The sequence below is a fragment of the Melospiza georgiana genome, chromosome 22, assembly GCF_028018845.1.
Source record: "Melospiza georgiana isolate bMelGeo1 chromosome 22, bMelGeo1.pri, whole genome shotgun sequence".
Lineage (NCBI taxonomy): Eukaryota > Metazoa > Chordata > Aves > Passeriformes > Passerellidae > Melospiza > Melospiza georgiana.
Window position 1 is genome coordinate 5,969,860 of NC_080451.1, and position 19,306 is coordinate 5,989,165.

General features: G+C 48.8%; 1 protein-coding gene across 1 annotated transcript in view; it reads right to left on the minus strand.

Annotated features, from left to right (window-relative positions):
• USP48 (ubiquitin specific peptidase 48) overlaps positions 1 to 19,306 on the minus strand; it is a 32,787-nt gene that overhangs the window by 6,523 nt on the left and 6,958 nt on the right. Inside the window, exons 7-19 of the mRNA XM_058039423.1 lie at positions 19,088 to 19,221; positions 18,858 to 18,940; positions 17,636 to 17,815; positions 15,014 to 15,139; positions 11,604 to 11,753; positions 9,069 to 9,269; positions 7,725 to 7,839; positions 7,466 to 7,596; positions 6,095 to 6,166; positions 3,224 to 3,348; positions 2,960 to 3,082; positions 1,098 to 1,159; positions 527 to 637 (exon numbers count right to left, since the gene is read on the minus strand). Coding sequence (XP_057895406.1) covers positions 527 to 637; positions 1,098 to 1,159; positions 2,960 to 3,082; positions 3,224 to 3,348; positions 6,095 to 6,166; positions 7,466 to 7,596; positions 7,725 to 7,839; positions 9,069 to 9,269; positions 11,604 to 11,753; positions 15,014 to 15,139; positions 17,636 to 17,815; positions 18,858 to 18,940; positions 19,088 to 19,221 — 1,613 coding nt within the window. The remainder of the gene's footprint in view (positions 1 to 526; positions 638 to 1,097; positions 1,160 to 2,959; positions 3,083 to 3,223; positions 3,349 to 6,094; positions 6,167 to 7,465; positions 7,597 to 7,724; positions 7,840 to 9,068; positions 9,270 to 11,603; positions 11,754 to 15,013; positions 15,140 to 17,635; positions 17,816 to 18,857; positions 18,941 to 19,087; positions 19,222 to 19,306) is intronic.

Genomic DNA, 19,306 nt, shown 5'->3' on the forward strand with positions numbered 1-19,306 from the left:
ACGTTTCTGCATCCTGGCCAAATCTAGAGTGGTTATTGTCAGGAACAAACCAAGCTGAAGGAAGCTCTATTTTCCTGACCCTGCATCCTTGGACAAGTCTTGCCTTGCAGGAAGGCTGGGGTGGCTCTGAGAAAAGCCTTGGTGTTCATTTTGAGGGAAAGGATTGCTCCTCATCTTGCTGTGGCTCAGCAGCAGGAGCGTTCCTTTGGGAATGTTCTCCCGAGGCTCAAGGAAAGGTCAAAAAAACCCACCCCACACTCCAAAGGTGCAGAGATTGTTTTCATCTGAGCTTGCCCACCCTTGGCTCCCTTCTTAAGAGCCCTAAAGAGGGGGGTTTAACAGAACCAGCTTTGGGTACTTGGAAAACCAGTTTCTAGAGCTGATCCTGACACTTAAGACCAGTAAAAGCAAAATTCACAGCTTCAGGGGATCCTGAGAATCATCTCCAAGTTCATTGTCTCACCAGCACTGAGGGGAAGAGCTCATTCCTATCCAAAAGGAGAGTGTGTGAAGGGAAGGAACTCACTGTTTGGAGTCTTCTTTGGTCATGGAAGCAAAGGTGAACATGAGCCCCCCGTGGGGACAGAGCAGGACACTGTTTGCTATGGAGGACACGGGGCTGCAGCGCGTCGGCCTCCTGCAAAAGGGAGGAGGTTTGGAAAGCTGGATCAGGTTGTCCCACCAAAAACCCAACAGTTCTTCAGGAAAACAGGAAGAAAACATAGGTGAGTATTTACACAAGGCATTCCAACAAGGAATAGTAGCTATGAGTGATGAGGAAATCAGATCTGCGTTCCTCTGTGGTGCAGAATGACTCTGACCAGCAGAGATTTCCATCTCCAGCCCCAGCGGTGACCTCTGGGATACAGCTCCAGACAGATGAAAAAACTAATCAGGTTACCAGCTTATCTGACCATCTGGTTAACACACAGCAAACAAGGAAATTCAGAGTCTTACACTGCATTACAACTGATACAAGTCCTGCAAAAACCAGCTTCACTCTTTCCATGAGCTCACCGTGCTGCCAGTCAGAAGCAAAACATCTACAGCCCCCAAAATGAGAGATAAAAAGCACCAAAACCCTCCAGCCAAGTTACCTGACAAATTTCCTCCATTCTTCTACAAAGAACTGCGAAACAATATACAGCTCATCCGTCTCCTGGGGGAAAAGAGGAGGGAAAAGGATCTTTTTAATGAACCCAAAAATGACTGTTGGGTTTTTCGGCAGCGCTCGCTCCCTTCGAGACCTCAGTGCTGCTTTACCATGACAACTCCATCCAAGTGGGCTGAGAAAGCCAAGCAAAATAATTTGGGATCAGGTACTAAGCACTGCCATTGCTAATCTTGTGTTTATTATGAAGTTACTTGAGCTTTTGATCCAATTACTTTTAATTCCCAGTGGGAAAGGGCATTTCCCTGGAGCAGCCAGGACTCCCCAGTGTGGTTCCTCTTGTTGGGGGCTCAGTGTTCAGAGCTGGTGAACCCCTCACTCCCACAGGGTGAGTCCACCCCAACATCCCTCAATTGCTTCCAACATCAGAATTCACAAGTTTTTCCTTTTGGTAGCAGCAGGGGTGCAAAATCACAGCTGTGCACCAAATGAGACAGCGTTTTGGGGGTAATCTGTGGGGTTTTGTCCCAGTCTTTCTTTAAATTGTTTGCTCCTGGACAAGAAAGCACCCTGCCCCCAAGAGCTGGGTGACAAAATTATTTCCATGCTCTAATTTATCCTCACCCCTTTCCCAAAGGCAGATTTAAGGACTTGCTCCATCTTTCTGTAGGAAAACTCAGCACACCCAAGGAATATTTATACACACAAACATATATATATACACTTCTTAATTTCCCTTCATCTCTTGATTTCTGCTGGTTTTCCTGCCCAAACCTCAACTTCTTTGGATCAGGAGAACTCCAAAGGCTTGAGGGGAAAATCCTCAGCTCTCTTCTATGAGGCTGCCTTGGGAAATTAAAAGGGAAAGAAGAATAAAAAGGGAAAGGAGGATAAAAAGGGAAAGGAGGATCTAACCCTGCTTGTGGAGACCCTTCTATGTCTGACCCACAGTGATGAGCTCCAACTTTCTCCAGCTCCAAAAGCAAATCCAATCACATACAACCTTAACCACCTACACTAGCAGGACCTGGAGCTCTCCAGCTCAGCATGAAAGGAAAACTCCTTTTAAACCATTCTGGGTCTCCTTGGTTTTGAGCCATGGATGTGTGTTGCCCCAGTTTTCATTCCCAGCTGGAGCAGTGAGGGATGGAGGCAGACACCTGCCAATGCACCTTGGCAGGGTTTTAGAGTCAGCCATTAATCAGCACCACTCCCAGGAGCCAAGGACTGGAGCCAACAGCTCATTCTGAGCACCTCAAACCTCCAAAAATTCCTGGAGAAGCTGCTAGGAGAGGGTTTGTACAGCCATTGCTGCTCTTTGGAGGGCTTCAGCATTTTGGGAAGCTCCCTGAGCTTTTGGGACACAGGATGATGCTGGAGCACACCTGAATTTTGCCCAAGCAGCAGCAAAAGATGGTGGTGGGGTGAAGTTCAGGTGTGTTCCAGCATCCTCCTGCTGATGGAGAGCTGTGGGAAGTGGCTGTGCTGTTTCCTCTTTCCAGGGATGGATACAACCATGTCACTGATATCTCCCTGACTGTGGGCCAGCCACAGCTCCTCATTCCCCTGGCTCTGCAGGGCTTTGTGCCAGCACAGCTAATCCAGGCCAGTCACACCTCAGCACAGCACCCCTGAGAGCTCTGCTGGCATGCACAGAGTGAATGGTTTGGGATCTCCTGGTTTGGGATCTCCTTCCATCATCCCAGGTGCTCCAAGCCCATCCAACCTGGCCCTGGGCACTTCCAGGGATGGGGCAGCCACAGCTGCTCTGGGCAGGAGAGGGATTAAAGCCAACAAAAACCTCTCCCAAGCTTGTCTGCATCCCCTGATCCCCCTCCTGATCCCTACCTGAGGCCAGCTGCCCAGGCAAGGCCTACATTTATCATGGAACAGGTTCTGCAGAGAAGTCTTCTGCTCACTGGCCATCATCTTATGCAGAGCTTCATTTTCCTCCCCTTCACGCTCCAAAATCTGCAGGAAACAGTGAATTACACCCCAGCTCCCACTAAAGGTGACTTTATCCTCCTCCATGGCACAGGGTTGTGTTAAAAAGGAAAACCAGAAATACAAGCAGTATTTATAGTCAACAAAAAGGGAGTATTTGGCAAATACCTTGCACTGGGAACAGCACTCTTTGTTGTTTGGGAATTCAGGGGCTTTTGGAAAATATTGCTTGAGTTTCTCCCAGGCTTCCTTGGAAACCACCCTCCGTTCATTCTCAGAGATGCACAGGTCACCTGCAGGGAGAGAATCAAGGAAAAGCTTTGATCACAACATGCTCAGGAATGTTTTTGCAGCCCTTGATTGAAGAGATTACAAGGAACAAATGTGGGGAAGAAATCCACACCACGTCAGCAAAAACCAGTAAAGTCACCTTCAACTCCTTCCTTGCTTCCTTTAGACAGAGAATTAAAAAAATAATAATAATATGACTTTAATTTACAAAAATGCTCTCTAGATTTCCAAGACCATGGCCTAAGCAGCTGATCAAACACAAGGAGGGATGTGGGGAAAAGGCAAAGGGTTTCTGTTTTCTGATCCTGGCTATCCACAGCTACATCCTCATGGTGACACCATTGCTGAGCCCCAGGATAACAACTCTTGAGTTCCATGGAACCAGGTGCCTCCCACATCCTTGAAAACCCCAAACTCCCACTGCAGAACCTCAACACAGTTCCATGTGCCCCATCCAAGCACATTCCCAAAAAGGGAAGATTTTGCACCCTAAATCTGCTCTGGGGAATAAACGGATGTGAAGATACCAAGCAAGATTTACCAGCTACCCCCCACAGAACACTTATTTATCCATCCTGATATCAGGATTATCTTTGCTGTTGCTCAGGCAGCTCCAGGAGCCCAAGAAGGATTTCCAGGAGCCATTTGTGCCTGCAGTCTCAGGGGTGGGAGCAGAAGGCACACTCAGGCACTGGGACACCACGTGCACAAGGACGACACGTGCTGGCCGGATAAACAAGGCTTGGAAAAACGGGAGAAGGCTCTGGGATCTGACCAGCTGCCCACTCACAGGGCTGCTGATGGCCAAGGGGAAAAAACACAAGCTCATCTCCCTTGGAGACAGCAGCTGGGAAGTCTCTGTGCAGGGAGGAACACGGGGAGCAGCCATTGCGACACCGGGATGCGAAGAGGATTTGGGAATATCAATGAAGAGGGAAGGAAAACAGCAACTGTGCTGTCCAAAGGGCACAATCTCTTATTATCTGCTTTTCTATAGCCTGGAGAGCTGCAGAGACAGGAGAGGAACTCCTTCCTCCCCACCCTCAGGCAGCTCTTTAACATGACAAGCAGCTCCTCAGGCCCACGACTCCCTCCAGCCGTGCCTGGAATTTGGCCAGCCCTGAGGAGGAGAAAATAGCAATGCTCCCCTCCTGCTTTTCCTCTAATAAACAAAGGTCAGGCCTCTGTGCAGCACTTGGCCACTTGAGCTTCATCCAACGAGGCCAAATGGCTCCAGAGGCTGGCCCAAGATGCTGCCCAGAGCCAGCAAGGATGGGCAAAGAAAGGAGCTTGTACAAATAAGAGCCTTGACACCACATGATTAATGGAAACAGATTAATATGGTGAGTGAAAGAGGTGGAGAAATCAGCTCTGGGTCTGCAGGGCACAAGTGTTTTGCCATCTGGAAGATGAACTCAACCACTGCTGACCCTGCTTCCCACTCCCACCATCCCACAGGGACATGTTTTGGGCACTGACATCAAAGAAGGCTTAACTTGGTATCTGGAAAAAATTCCCTGGGATCAGGCAGCTACTGGAGAGCGAGGCATTGCAGCAGGGATGCAGAGGGAGCTGTGAAGGGAACGCCCGGGTGGCATTCCTGGAGGCCAGCCAGCCCTCCCAGATCCAGCACAGCCTTTTCCAAAGCCTCCATGGAGGCAGGAACCTCCTCCACCACAAAATTAAGGCCGTAGGAACAAGACTAGAGATTTGCTGATCCGCTGCAGAGGGAGTTTTTCAAGGTGGAAAGCTTGTTTTCCATGAGTAATCAGAGGTTAACTCAAGACAACAAATCCTGCCCTGCCAGCAGCCCCCTGATTTAGTATTATTTATTCTGCTATGACCCCAAGTCACAGATCAACCAGCAATTTAACACCATACATTTTCCAAAGGCCTGTTGGCCTATTTTTTTATCGTGTCTGGCTCCCTAAATGTTCCATCCCCACGCTCCATGCTTTTATTGAACAGCAGCAGCCTCGAGGCAAAGGGAAATGCAGCGTTCAAGGCACTGAGTAACAGCTAAAATCGTGACAAAGTGCTCAAACACTCTGCTTGAAAATGAGATTTCTCAAGCCTTACTCCAGGTTCTTGACTACCTCTGATGACAGGAGATGTGTGGCTAATTTATGCCACTTTTCCTTCAGTCTGAGGTAAGATGGAGCCTCCCCACAAACTGATGCCTGCAAACAGGAGTTTAAGTAAAACTGGGTTTTATGGCTGGGAATAAAGTGATATTAAAACAACAGGGTAGCCAAGGATGCAGCTAATGAGGCATCACTTTCAAAACAACTTACAGGAGGTCAAAAGCTTCTGTAAACAAACACCAAAGCACAGCAGGTTGGGAAATCAATATCCAGGAGTGGTCCTGGCCCAGGTGCTGGGTGAATGCTCCCGATTTAATGTAAACCAGGATGTTAAACAGATACTCTCAGCTCCCACCTGCACTGATTCACATCACCTCTTCTTCTCTTACTGTTTTTAGAGCTTCCCAATGGCTGCAGCAGAGCTTTGGTGCTGCCCATGCAAGGATGGGAACTCAGCATCTGACAGCTCTGCTTGGCTGAGTCCTTACAGAGTCTGCCTGCAAGGAAAACTTTTGAGGCAAGAAACACCAGGAAAATGAGAATTAAGCACTCTTGGGCAGTGATTCCTCAAGCTGGCCAGAGTTGGAGCAAAGGCTACAAGGTTAATGTGGGCAGCAGTGGGCAACAACGGGGATATTCAGCTCCATCCCCCGGAGAGACTCACCATGAGGGCAAACGATGTCTTCATTAAAATTTAACTCCTCTTCCTCCTCCCTCTTCTCTTCATTTGATTCATCTAATTAAAAAAAAAAAATAATAATACAAGAGGATTGCACAGAGCTGCTCTCCCAAGGAAAAGAATTCTTACAGGGAAAGGAGCACGGTCGCCTTTCAAATTACAGCAAACCCCCTCACCCAAGGGAAAATTTGGAAGGAAATTTGTTATTCTCCGATGTCTTGGCCTGTGGGCAGGCGGGATTACAGCCCCCAGGTCACGTAGGAGGGCTTTGAAGTGCACGGAGCACAAGCCAGGCCTTTGTGAGATTACAAAGGATGCATTTGTTAGGGCTGGAACACCGCAGGGGTTCCCTGCTCCCAGACATCTCCGAGTTTAACCTAAACACGAGCCTAGGTAAGAGCAAAAGGAGCAGAATTCCTGGCAAAATTCCTGATCTAAACCAGATGCTGCCTGACAAACTGAGGGGGAGCCTGCCAGGGGGCTGACAAGCCCTACATCAGTCTCTAAATTAGTTAAAGTCAAGCGTTGGCCACTGAATGGAGCATCATCGAGACAATGACGTGTCAGCAAGAGCCTCTAACGAGCTGCCTAATGAGCAACTTGGCTTGTGAGTAATTCAAATGCACTACCGGGAGTTGCAACCTGTTGTGAATCGAAGTCACCCCGAGGAAGGATGAGTGGTAACTCAGAAATGCCCTTTTCTCCATGAGTGCTCCTTATCAGGGGGGCTGAGGTGCCCTCCAGCCCAAGATCAATGCCCTGAGCCATCATTCCCACTTCCATTCCAACAAGCTTCTTACCCAGTTCAAAGGAGCTCAAGAAAATACGATTTTCAACCATTTAAAGAGCAGAAGGCAAATAAAGCCTCCATCTACTCTCATGATATGGGCACAGAATGGAGTGCACTTCATGATTTTTGATCCCAGGCTGTGTTTTCGCAGTGCTGCTGCATCAGCTGTGCTGTTTTATCCCTCAACCTTCACAATAAACATCATCATCATCCCTTCCCCAAGGTAATTTTCACGTTTCTTCCTTCCCCGTGCTCTCTCATTCAAGAGAAAAGTGGATAAAAAGATCATGTGTCTGGGGTGGTAATTTCACACAGCTTTGTAAAACCACTTATCACCTCATCTCCCTCTCCAGCATGAAGATCACCCCGCAGTTTTCAAGATTAGCAAAGAAAAAGCTCCTTAAACGAAGGCCTTTTTTTTTATTTATTATCATTTCCTCCCTCCTCATACAAGGGGAACAAAACAGCTACAGAAACCTCTGACGTGTTTATTTGTTAGCAGGGATAAGGCAGAGCTAGTAGCTCTCTACAGCAGCAGAAATTAGGAGGAAATCAGGAGTAAATACCTTTGTTTTGTGCATTTCCATTCATTTTTCCATTACTGTGCTCTGCATCTTCATCTTGCTCGTTTAATTGCTCCAGAGCCAGCTGACGCCAGCTCCTCAAGGAGGCTTTGCCAACCCAAAACCCATCGGTCCTGCAGGGAGACAAGCAAATGTGTGGCACCCCAAAACCACAGCTCCCTTCTTCAGAGCCCAAACAGGGAAATTTTTTAGGAAAAAGCTGTTTAAACACTTCTAAAAAGCATGTTTGGGACTTCCATACCCTTTGACTGTCATCTTCAGCAGGTTGGTGACTGTTTTGTAGTCCTCGTTCAGCTGGTTCTTCAGCCTCAGGATTCGACACCTTTCCACCACACAGTCCTTGCAAAGTGCTTTGACTGGGTGGGAGGGAAAAGAAAAACAGGTTTTTACATTATTAATTGCATGGTTTATTGCACAGATCGTTTCCTGCTGGTTGGAAGGCCCTCAGATAGGTGTGTACCGACTATCCTGCCTGAGGATGGGTGATTTCATGTGTAAGTGAGGAAATCCTGGGGGTTACAGCCCCATCAGGCCACGTTTGAAGCTTAAAGAAGCATAAAATACTTCAAATGAGCTGTGATCTGTTCCACTGCTTCACAGATCTGCTCTCCCAGCTCCTGCAGTCACAGGGAGCCAGAGCAGCCCAGCACCCAGCCACAGGAGGCAGGAAATGCCAGGAAAACAAACAAACACCTGCATTGTGGCACTTTTGACAGCTCAATCCAGAAAATCCACCCTCCTGCAAGGCTGGAAGACCAAAGGAGTGGAAATCCTTTAGCTGGGTGTGGATTTAGATTTGCATCCTGGAGCAAGAGGAGAAGTGAAGCAGCGTGTCCATCCATCCTTTTATCCATCCCTCCCTCCCTGCCAGCCATACTCAACCCACAACCCTCCAGGCAATCCTTCCACTTGACTAATAAACCTTGCCCTGTTTTTCCCCACAAAGGCTGCCTGCGTCACAAGCAGTTTCTTCCCTACAAGCTCCCAGTAGGAGCTGAGCTAATTTGGTCTCAGTGGGAGTTACTGAGCAACTTCCTAAAAGGAATGAAACCTGGGGCTTGATGAGGGGATGTCCAAAGCCTGGAGGGGCTGGGCTGACCCTGAAATGCAGAATGGGTGGCAGATGCAGGAGCAGGCTAACAGGTAAGTGCTTCCTTGGATGAGGTGACAGACAGGAAGGGATATTTTTGGCCTAATATTTCGTAAAACCCAGCCCACACACAGGAGCTGTGGGTGCTCAGAAAATAATTGTCAAGAGTTGGGAGTGTTGCATGTGCAAGTTTTATTTTCTAGAATCGCCTTCAAACCTTCCAAGTATTATGTTTCCTAAGCCAAGTGCCCCATTCCTCCACAGCAATTCCTCCAGGAACAGCCCAGGCCCAAAGCAGACCCTGTGATCACCCTAAATAGGTTTGGGAAATGGTAACAGAATTAAGTGGCATTAAAAAAATCCCCTGGAAATAAGGCAGCACTAAAGCCATGCACTGAAATAAAGTTAGGATGATGAAGGATGGCTCAAAACAGGGCTGGGAGCAGAACAAGGCTCCAGACCACAAGGCAGGAGGTGACTGGGAGGAGATGTTACCGTTGAGCCGGGGCCCTCCTCCGTATCGGCGGTAGAAGAAATCGGCCACGTATTCTGATATCCTCTTCATCAGGGATATCTTATCAGGATGGAGTTTGCCATGGGAGCACAGGCAGGCTGTGTTATCAATAGGTTTGGGAGGAGTGGACTCATCCAGCCACTTCTGCAGCCATTCCAGAGAGATGAAGTCGTAAGGAGAACCTGGGAGGGGAGAAAACACAAAGAGAAACAAGACCACACATGTCAGCTCCAACACCAGGTGGGTATTTTATAATTACTCTTAAAAATTAACAGGCAATCACTGTGGATTAAATCTCTGAGGTACAAGTTTTCAAAGGTCTGATCCAGCTACTCCCACCCCATTCTGATCTCAGTGCCACAGACTTGGAAGACAGGAGCTTCGTGAGATTAAGATGTGCAGATCATTTTGGATTCAGCAATCAATATGCAACAGCTCCAAGGAGGAATGGGAGTGCTTTCAAACCTTTTGGGGATTACTGGAGAGCAGTTGAGGAAAGGGGAAGGTTTTCCTATCATCCATCAAGGGACTGATATAATATTTAAATCATGATCATACATTCCAGGCTTTTTCTACAACAGAGACAGTTCACTGGGGTAATTTGAAAATTAAAGGCAACAACAGCAGAGACGAAATCAGTGTTCCCCCTGTCTTTTCAGCATACAAATTTTCAGTGTCTCTTAAAATTTTAGGTGAGAAAATTCCAAAATTTACAGTGCAAATGGAAACCTGCTTAGGCTTTTTGCTGAAGCAGTGCAGCAGGTTTGCCCTTGTTTGATGAAAAAGAAATACAAAGCCGAGGTTCAGGAGCAGGTCAGTGCTTGTATGAGCAGGTTGGGGTGAAACCCCTGTATCTCAATACTGAGGCACAGTATCACTACACAACTCTTCAGTGGATGACTGGGAATTTGGGCAGAAATTAGGAAGATTTCAAACCCATTCTGTGCTGCCATGAAGGCAGCTCTGAAACCATGGGGAAATGCACCCGTCGGTGACATTTATAACTGAGCAAAAATCCTTTACATTTCCTAGGAGGGAGCAACAGAGAAGCAAGAGGAAAATACAGAAGAAGGCAGGAAAACACTGTGTCTGCAGCTTGCACTGGAGCTCTGTGAAGCCTCTTTTCCTCCACAGCCTCAATCCACGGTGTTTTCATCTTACGCAATGCCCGCCGCAGCCGTGACCTCCAGAGAATTGCGTCGCTGTCAGAACCGGTTTGCTAGTTTGGGATGAAACTGCCTCCCCCAGAAAGGAGGGTTTTCTGGGGCAGGCTCCACAAAGCTGGCAGAAAACGTGTCTGCACAGCTGCAGAGACAGCCCCAAGCTCCACAGAGATAGGACCCGGAGCAGTGCTGGAATGACGCTGCCTCCAGCTGTGCTGGAAGTGCTGTGCCCATGACGTGCCAGCAGCAGGCAGAGGGTGCCTCAGGGCAACGTTTCAGGTCTTGTCATCTCTAAATTGGGGCAGAAGAGCTTCACCTGCACTTGTAAAAATCATATTTTTTTGAGATTTATTCCTCTGTCACATCAGAACTGCCGAGAGCAAACTCTTTTGTTCCTGCTGAGGGAAAGCACACGGGAACTGTGCTGCTGCTCCTTTTCACGGGTGACTCAGGGCAGTTTCATCCCTCCAGCACAACTCTGATCTCACAGTGACATCTGAGTGCTGCTCGGGCTCACAAGGAGCTCTGACACCTTCCTGACACCTGCATTCCCAAACTGGAGAGGCAGATGCTTACAGGAACAGGAGTTGCTGCTGGGCTACTCCAATCTCATGGTGGACTCTGAGCATCCAATAATAAAAGCTGAACAGTGAATTCTCTTACAGGCCACACAATTAAACCCACTTTTAAGTCTTCAATTGTAATTATTCTGCGGTTTTTAGGAGAGGTATATAGTGATGACAAATTCTCAGGGCTGGATGATAGAACAAGTTTTGTGGGAGATGGGTGAGAAAAACAAAGTGGGAAATAAAACTCAGTGTGCTGAGGCAACAAGACACAAGGAGAAGAGAAAAAGCTTAACCCCAGTCTCCCTACAAAACTGAGACATGGAGCAGGGAAGCACTGGCAGGGATGGATCCAGTAATTTTCTGCTGGAGGTCAGGCATTCTCTCAGCCTGTTACCTACTGATGAATTGGGCTCACCAGCTCCCAAACCTGCTGTGAGCTGGCAATTTGGGAGCAGGCAGTTATTCCGCCTCGATGATCCTAACGAGCTGAGCTGCTCACCAGGCAGAAGAAAAGAGTCACAAAGCATGAGGCTGACGGATGGGGAAGGAGCAGGAGGGGAATTAGCGATGCCAGAGGCCATGAGAATGAGCAAAGAAAGGAGAAAAATAGGTTAAGGCAGGAAAAGAAGCAAAGGAAAACAAATGTAAGCACGCATGAAGCTCTCCCCTTGCAGAAGGCTGCGGGAACGCCTTCCAGCAAGGCCACAGGAGTTGGGAGTTAATCACAAATCATTGCTAAGCTTAACAGCTCTACTACAGCAATACTCCACAATGTCTTACAGACCAGCTTCGGCGGGTAACCTTTGGTAGAGCTCCTTCACCTCCTCGTGCTTGATCTTGCCTCTGGCCACGCTCTGTTTGCGCATCTCGGCCATTTCGTTGCACCACTCCTCAAACTTGCAGTTATCCCGCTCTACCAGCTCCTGCAGAAAAGCTGGGAAAGAAAAAAAAAAACCAAGAAAAACAGGAATTGAAGGGAAAATGCCAGCTATGTTAATTACCATGGGTTATCTGGGGACAACAAACCTAAAAATTCCCTCCCGCAGCCTTGCTGGGCGAGGTCTTTCCCCAAGCCAAGCACGTGGATGTGTTGCCCTCTCTGATACTGAAGGTTGCAAATTATTAAAATCAAAGTTTTGCACCCAAGAAAATAATTTACTTGGGGTTGGTTGCAATGTTAAGGTGCAGCTCCTCTGTCCTTGCTCATCATTCTGAGAGGGAAACAAATTTTCACCCTCTGCATACACCCAAAGCCTGTCACGACCTGCGATCCAGCATGCTGCAAACCCAAGGGCAAAGAGCCCTCAGGAGATGAGAGATTAGCCAGGGCAGATCAACAGAAAGGTGAAGGGAATGGGGATTTTTGCTGCCACTGATGGAAAAACCCCAAGCAAACCAAACCTCAGCAAGGAAAAAAGAAGATAAACCACTTCCCTCAGAGGGCTGGTGTGAGGGAGCAGTGAGGGAAGCTCTGCTTATCTGAGGCCTTTTCCTATTTAGAATTATTCTGAAGAGCTAAAATAGCTGCAAAAAGGTTAATTCTTGACCAAAATATCCACCTTGGGAGAATATCCAATATTACAAACTAACCAGCTTGACCTCCTCGAGATCAGAGCCAAAGTTACGTCTCTCCACTGTCCCGGAAAAGCAGCTTTTTAACAGCATCAAAGCAAAATGCCTCAAATTTACAGTTCCATGAAACCTCCCCACAACCACAGAGCTCGACTGCTGCCCTTCACTCCCTGTTCCCTGGCAGGATTCCACGGGAAACAAAGGCAACCGCGGGGCTGTGCAGGAATTTGGAGCTGGGTGGGGAGGTTTTTGTTGAGTTATTGTTTTGGGCAGAGGGGTAGGAGGAAAGGGAGAGCAAGAAAGCTCAGGAAACAGGCTGAAAATACAGATCCAGGCAGGAATTAGTGCTAATTCCTGAAGTTTTATGTCTTAGAGGGTGTGTTTTAAACGGGAGGGCCTGGGAAAGGTTTGGGGTGTTGTTAGAGGGGAATTAGGTGTATGATTTACCCCCTCTGCAGAGACCCAAAGGGACCTGCCACCTCTGCTGTCCCCACTCCACAGAAAATGAGGGAAGGGGGAACACACCTCAGCACCAGGGGCCTAATTAGTATTTCTAATCAAGGAGCAGCCTAACAGGAAACATGAAACCCACAGGGCAAAGCCCACGGGGAGCTCTGGCACCCCCATAATTCCACAGCACAACACGAAGGCACTTGGCCCAAATTCCCACTGGGGGCTCAGAGCCTCTTTATTTTCATGTCATTTATTCCTGATGTGGCAAAGCTGAAGCAGTCACAGAGGGAACCTGACATCTGTCAGGATTATTCACCTCCTCGTGCCTTGCTGATGACATTTAACCACACTGCTCTCCTGCTCCTTTGGGATCAAGGCAGGATGGTGAATCCCAGAGGGATGATCTCCTCCTGACCCCTTCCCAGCTTGACCAGCTGGGTAACAAAGCAATGTCTGAGTGGGCACATGGGAGGGATTGGCAGTTTAATGTTAATTAAGTGCTGGGAAAATCCAGGGGTTTCACTGGTTAAGACACCAAGGTGCTGACAACACCTTTGGGGCTCATGGCAAACCGTGTAAAATCATGGAATCCTGGAGTGGGTTGGGAGGGACCTTGAAGATCTTTTTTTTTTTTTTCACCCAGGGACACCTTCCACTATCCTCAGTTGTTTCAAGCCTCATCCAACCTGGCCTTGGACACTTGCAGGGATCCAGGGGCAGCCACAGCTTCTCTGGGCACCCTGTGCCAGGGCCTGCCCACCTCCAGAGCCAGGAATTCCTTCCCAATATCCCATCTGACCCTGCTCTCTGGCAGGGGGAAGCCATTCCCTCTTGTCCTGGCACTCCATCTCCTGTCCCAGTTCCCTCTCCAGCTCTCCTGGAGCCCCTTTAGGCACTGGAAAGGGCTCTGAGATCTCCCTGGGGCCTTCTCCAGCCTGGAACCACAGCAGAGGGGCTCCAGGAACTTCCTAGCTCTAAAGGGGTCTTCAAGCAAAATTCTGCCTCCTGGTCCACCTAGAGCATTGCAGGGACTCACCTGGCACCTGGACAGTGAGGGATGGAAGACCTCAGGACTTGGGGTCCTTGTCAGGAAGACCAGAAGGACCCCAGGACTCACCTGGACAGTGAGGGATGGACAAACATGACCCCAGGACTCACCTGGCACCTGCACAGTGAGGGATGGCTGAGCAGCATCCCAGGACTCACCTGGCACCTAGACTGTGGGGGATAGCTGAGCAAGGACCTCGAGACTCACCTGGACAGTGAGGAATGGACAAGCAGGACCCCAGGACTCACCTGGACAGTGAGGGATGGACAAGCAGGACCCCAGGACTCACCTGGACAGTGAGGGATGGACAAGCAGGACCCCAGGACTCACCTGGACAGTGAGGGATGGACAAGCAGGACCCCAGGACTCACCTGGACTGTGAGGGGTGGACCCTGTGGATCCCAGGGACTAAGGTGGCACCTGGACAGCGAGGGATGGCTGAGCAGGACCCCAGGACTCACCTGTCACCTGGACAGTGAGAGGTGGAAGAGCAGGATCCCAGGGACTCACCTGGACTGTGAAGGGTGGAAGAGCAGCACCCCAGGACTCACCTGGACAGTGAGAGATGGAAGAGCAGCACCTCAGGACTCACTGGGCCCCTGCACAGTGAGGGATGGACAAGCAGGACCCCAGAGACTCACCTGGATAGTGAGAGATGGAAGAGCAGCACCCCAGGACTCACCTGGCACCTGCACAGTGAGGGATGGACAAACAAGACCCCAGGGACTCACCTGGACTGTGAGGGGTGGAGCAGCAGCACCCCAGGACTCACCTGGCACCTGCACAGTGAGGGATGGAGCAGCAGCACCCCAGGACTCACCTGGCACCTGCACAGTGAGGGATGGACAAACAAGACCCCAGGGACTCACCTGGACTGTGAGGGGTGGAAGAGCAGCACCCCAGGACTCACCTGGACAGTGAGGGATGGAGCAGCAGGACCCCAGGACTCACCTGCACAGTGAGAGATGGACAAACAAGACCCCAGGACTCACCTGCACAGTGAGGGATGGAGCAGCAGCACCCCAGGACTCACCTGGCAGCTGCACAGTGAGGGATGGAGCAGCAGCACCCAGGACTCACCTGCACAGTGAGGGATGGACAAACAAGACCCCAGGACTCACCTGGCACCTGCACAGAGAGGGATTTCTCCCGGGCCTGCAGCCTGTACACCAGCATGTAGGCGTTGCGCGAGCAGTGCGTGCCCTTCCCGCACTTGGGCTTGCGGCTCTGGGATTTCGATGGCTCCGCTGTGGGGACAAAAGGCACAGCCTCAGCAACACACCAGCTCCTCCCCTGGCCCTCCATTAACGGGATGAGTGTGCCACCCAGCCAGTTTCTCTGTGCCAGGCCTCTGTGCCAAGCTCTGGGCTTGGCACGGCTCTAAATTGTATCCCAAAGAAAGCCCCAAATCTCTCCAGCCTTTCTGGGTAAATCAAAGGGACTAAATTTAGGAGCCTGTTCTGAACCTCCCTTCTCAAGAGCCTTTCTTCTCTCCCCAGTGGAACTTCTCTGAGCCAAAAGCCACTCTTGGAAAAACATCCTTTCTCCCTTTTGCCTCTTGTTCTGCTGTCCTGACTCCAAAGAAAAGAGTCAAATCCTCAGGGAAGAAAATGGTATTTACAGGTGATGGTGGATATGAAAAAAAAACACAGCAAAGCTTTTAGGAAGCCAAGAGCCGTGGAAAGGGTTGTTTTTGAGCAGCTGCTGGGGGATGTAAAGTTGTGTTGCAAGAGCTGCTCTTTCCAGATGGATTCTGAGGCAAGGAAAACACTTATCTACAGCTGCAGCTTCAAAAATCAAACCATTCAAAAGAAAGAAATAAATTAAAGGGACAACGTTCCATAAATTGAACTCTAAGTGGGCCATTGAATTATTAAGTTTCTTTCCCCCAAATTCTGAAAAAAATCATGTGCCTTTCCCCCAACACCATCTAGGGGACTTCCCAGACTCTCTTTATTTGCATTTTATCCAAGAATTTTCAGAATTGTTCCCATCTGCATGGCCAAGACTCTCCCCCCTACAGTCCTTCAGTTTATGTTACTGACCTTCTCCTGCTGTTACATGTATTTGTAACAAAGAAAAGCCTCAGTTTTGCCTGGAACAGGCAAATTACATCAAAACTTGATACAAATATTGAGCTCCAAGCTTAAAGAGGCTCCTAAACACACTTTCCTTCTATTTTCTGAACAGCCTTGAATTGAAATACGAGAAATAAGAATATTTACAGTTAAGCATGAAACTTAATAAAACTGAGGTCATGAAACTTTATAAAATTGAGGGCACAGCAGTTTACTTGCATCTCATTTGTTGCACTGGGTGAGTGGGGAGGGTAAAAACAAAGGCCCTGGTGCTGTTCAGGGCTCAGTTTCCCTGTGCACCACTAGATGTCCGGCCAGCTCCAGCCTGGGCCAGCTCTGAGCAGAGGAAGGAATGTCCTCATTCCAAGAGGAATGGGACAGAGTGGTGGCACAGGCAGGATCAGGGACTCACTAAGGCTGGAAAAGCCCTCCAAGATGATCAAAGCCAACCATTAACCCAGCAGTGCCAGGCTCACCACTGACCCTGTCCCCAGGTGCCATGGTCACACACTTCCTGAGCACCTCCAGGAATTGTGACTCTACCACTGCCCTGCCTCCTCCAATGCCTGACTGCATCTTCCATGAAGGATTTTTCCCAATGGCCAACCTAAATCTCCCCTGGCCCAGCCTGAGGCCATTCCCTCTCCTCCTGTCCCTGTTCCCTGGAGCACAGCCTGACCCCTCAGCTCTCCCCTCCTGTCAGGAGCTGTGCAGAGCCACAAGGTCCCCCTTGATCCCCCTTTGCTCCAGGCTGAGCCCCTTCCCAGCTCCCCCAGCTGCTCCTCAGAAGTTCTCCAGACTCTTTTCCTTGTGCTGCAGACCCCTCCTCAGCTCCACTGTCCATCTCTGGACACATTCCAGCACCTCAAGAAGCATCGAGGAGGTGAGAACAAGGAAATGGGAGAGGGCTTAAGAGAGCACTTAAATCTGCAGATTTTTTTTTTCTCTTAAAGAAAAACAACATTCCATAAATTCTAACCACAGCAAAGCATCCTGGTAGGTAATAATTCCTGGGAGTGGATTGCTTGCACTGCAAGTGAATTTCTTCATCATTTCCCTGGCTTTTCTGTGAGCACCTGCACTAGAGAACACTGAGCCACTACAAAACCATTTCAACTCCAAAACGAGCTGTTCTTATTTATTGACTGCAGAGTAAGAAATTCACATCCTCAGCCCAAGCTTTCCAAGAAATCTCCAAGAAATTCTCCAATCCAGGAACACAGTGATATGGGCAGCACACAATGAGCCAGTAAAACAGAAAAGAACCAAGGAAAAAGCTCAGAGTAAAAAGGCAGTTTTAGCTTCCAAGTTGTTATTTGGATCAAAAACCTTTTTTACTGCCTCCAAGTAAAACACCTCAGTGGAAACAGAAACCATAATGTGTTAAGGAAAACTGAAAGCATTCTCCTTATCTGTTCCAAGGAAATGGCAGCCGCCTGTTGCTCCCTGATAGGAACCCTCTGCCCGTGTTATCAGCATCTTATCTGCCATGTGGCAGCCAGAAAAATACTAGAGCAGCTGATCACGAGGTGTAAACACTCACACGGGGCTGAAACAAGCAAATCTGGCTGTAATCACCAGGACTGCTGTTAGGAGGAGCAGGACGCCAGTGCTTGTGGTAGAAAGAGTTACTTTAAAAAGGCACTCACAACTGAAAGGTTTTACCTAAATCTTCCTCAATTCCCAGCTGGAGTTTCTTCCCCTCCATCTTCTCGATGTCCTCATCGTTGAACTTGTACCACTCTCCTGTCTGTGGGTCCTTCACGTGGGCGATGTAGTGCCCGGAGTAGGCGCTTACTCCACGGTGTATGAGCACAGCGCTCAGCTCGTACACGTACACCCCGTCTGCAAGGCAGGCAGCACTCACACACAGCTCTGCAGCCAACAGCATTCATCCTTCCTGCCCTAAAACCTCCTGTTTTCACCAGGCAGCAAAGCCTGCACTTGAACTCACAGCGCTTCAGGACATTGCTAAGAGGGTTGCGGTTCAATAACAGGGATGTTGTTTGAAATACGGGCTTCAAACAAGTCTGGACAGAATTTTGAATCAAAATTGGAGAGGAGTCCCATCAAAAATTTGAGAGGAGTCCCATCAAAAATTCGAGAGGAGTCCCATCAAAAATTCGAGAGGAATTCAAGCAAAATCGAGGGGAATTCAAGCAAAATCCGAGAGGAATTACAACAAAAATTCGAGAGGAATTCCAGCAAAAATTTCGAGAGGAATTCCGTCAAAAATTCGGGAGGAATTCCGTCAAAAATTCGAGAGGAATTCCATCAAAAATTCGAGAGGAATTCCATCAAAAATTCGAGAGGAATTCCATCAAAAATTCGAGAGGAATTCCATCAAAAATTCGAGAGGAATTCCATCAAAAATTCGAGAGGAATTCCATCAAAAATTCGAGAGGAGTTCCATCAAAAATTCGAGAGGAGTTCCATCAAAAATCTGAGAGGAATTCCATCAAAATTTCGAGAGGAATTCCATCAAAATTTCGAGAGGAATTCCATCAAAATTTCGAGAGGAATTCCATCAAAATTTCGAGAGGAATTCCATCAAAATTTCGAGAGGAATTCCATCAAAATTTCGAGAGGAATTCCATCAAAATTTCGAGAGGAATCACAGAATCCCAGAATGGTTGGGGTTGGAAGGGATTTTAAAGCTCATCTTGCTCCACCTCTCTGCCATGGGCAGGGATATTTTCCACTATCCCAGGCTGCTACAAGCCCTGTCCAGCCTGGCCTTGGACACTTCCAGGGATCCAGGGGCAGCCACAGCTTCTCTGGGCACCCTGTGCATCATCACCCTCACAGGGAATTTCCTTCTAAATCGAATTAGAGATCTGTCAAGAGGCAATGGGCAAAGATAACAAAAAAACTGCCCCAAACTCACTTTTTTGCTCCATGAAAGGCTCCATGTCCAGCAGCTCTGAGAAGCCAATGTAGGTGTTCAGCTTCTTCTTGTGGCCAGTTTGTCTGTGCGGAGGCAAAGCTGTGGCTCAGGGCACAGCAACAACAGCTCCCATCCCAAAACACCACCCTGAGAGGCTCAGACACCTCAAATTCAAGCAGGAAGAGCAGGGTGGTGACTTCCCCAAGAGCTACCAGGGTGTTCCCACTCACCTGTCAAACACAAAGCGCATGAGCTGCAGGTTGAGGGTGCAGGGCAGGCTCAGCAGACGGATCTTCCTCGTGGCATTCTGCTTGCTCTGACAAGTCTCACAAAAATAACGATTGTCCCCTTCTAATTTTTCCTCCTGAGTGTGGAGAGGCAGAGGGAAAGGTCTTGAGAACTGTGTCAGCACTGAAAAGTCAATTGAGCTACTCAACAGCTGGAGAATG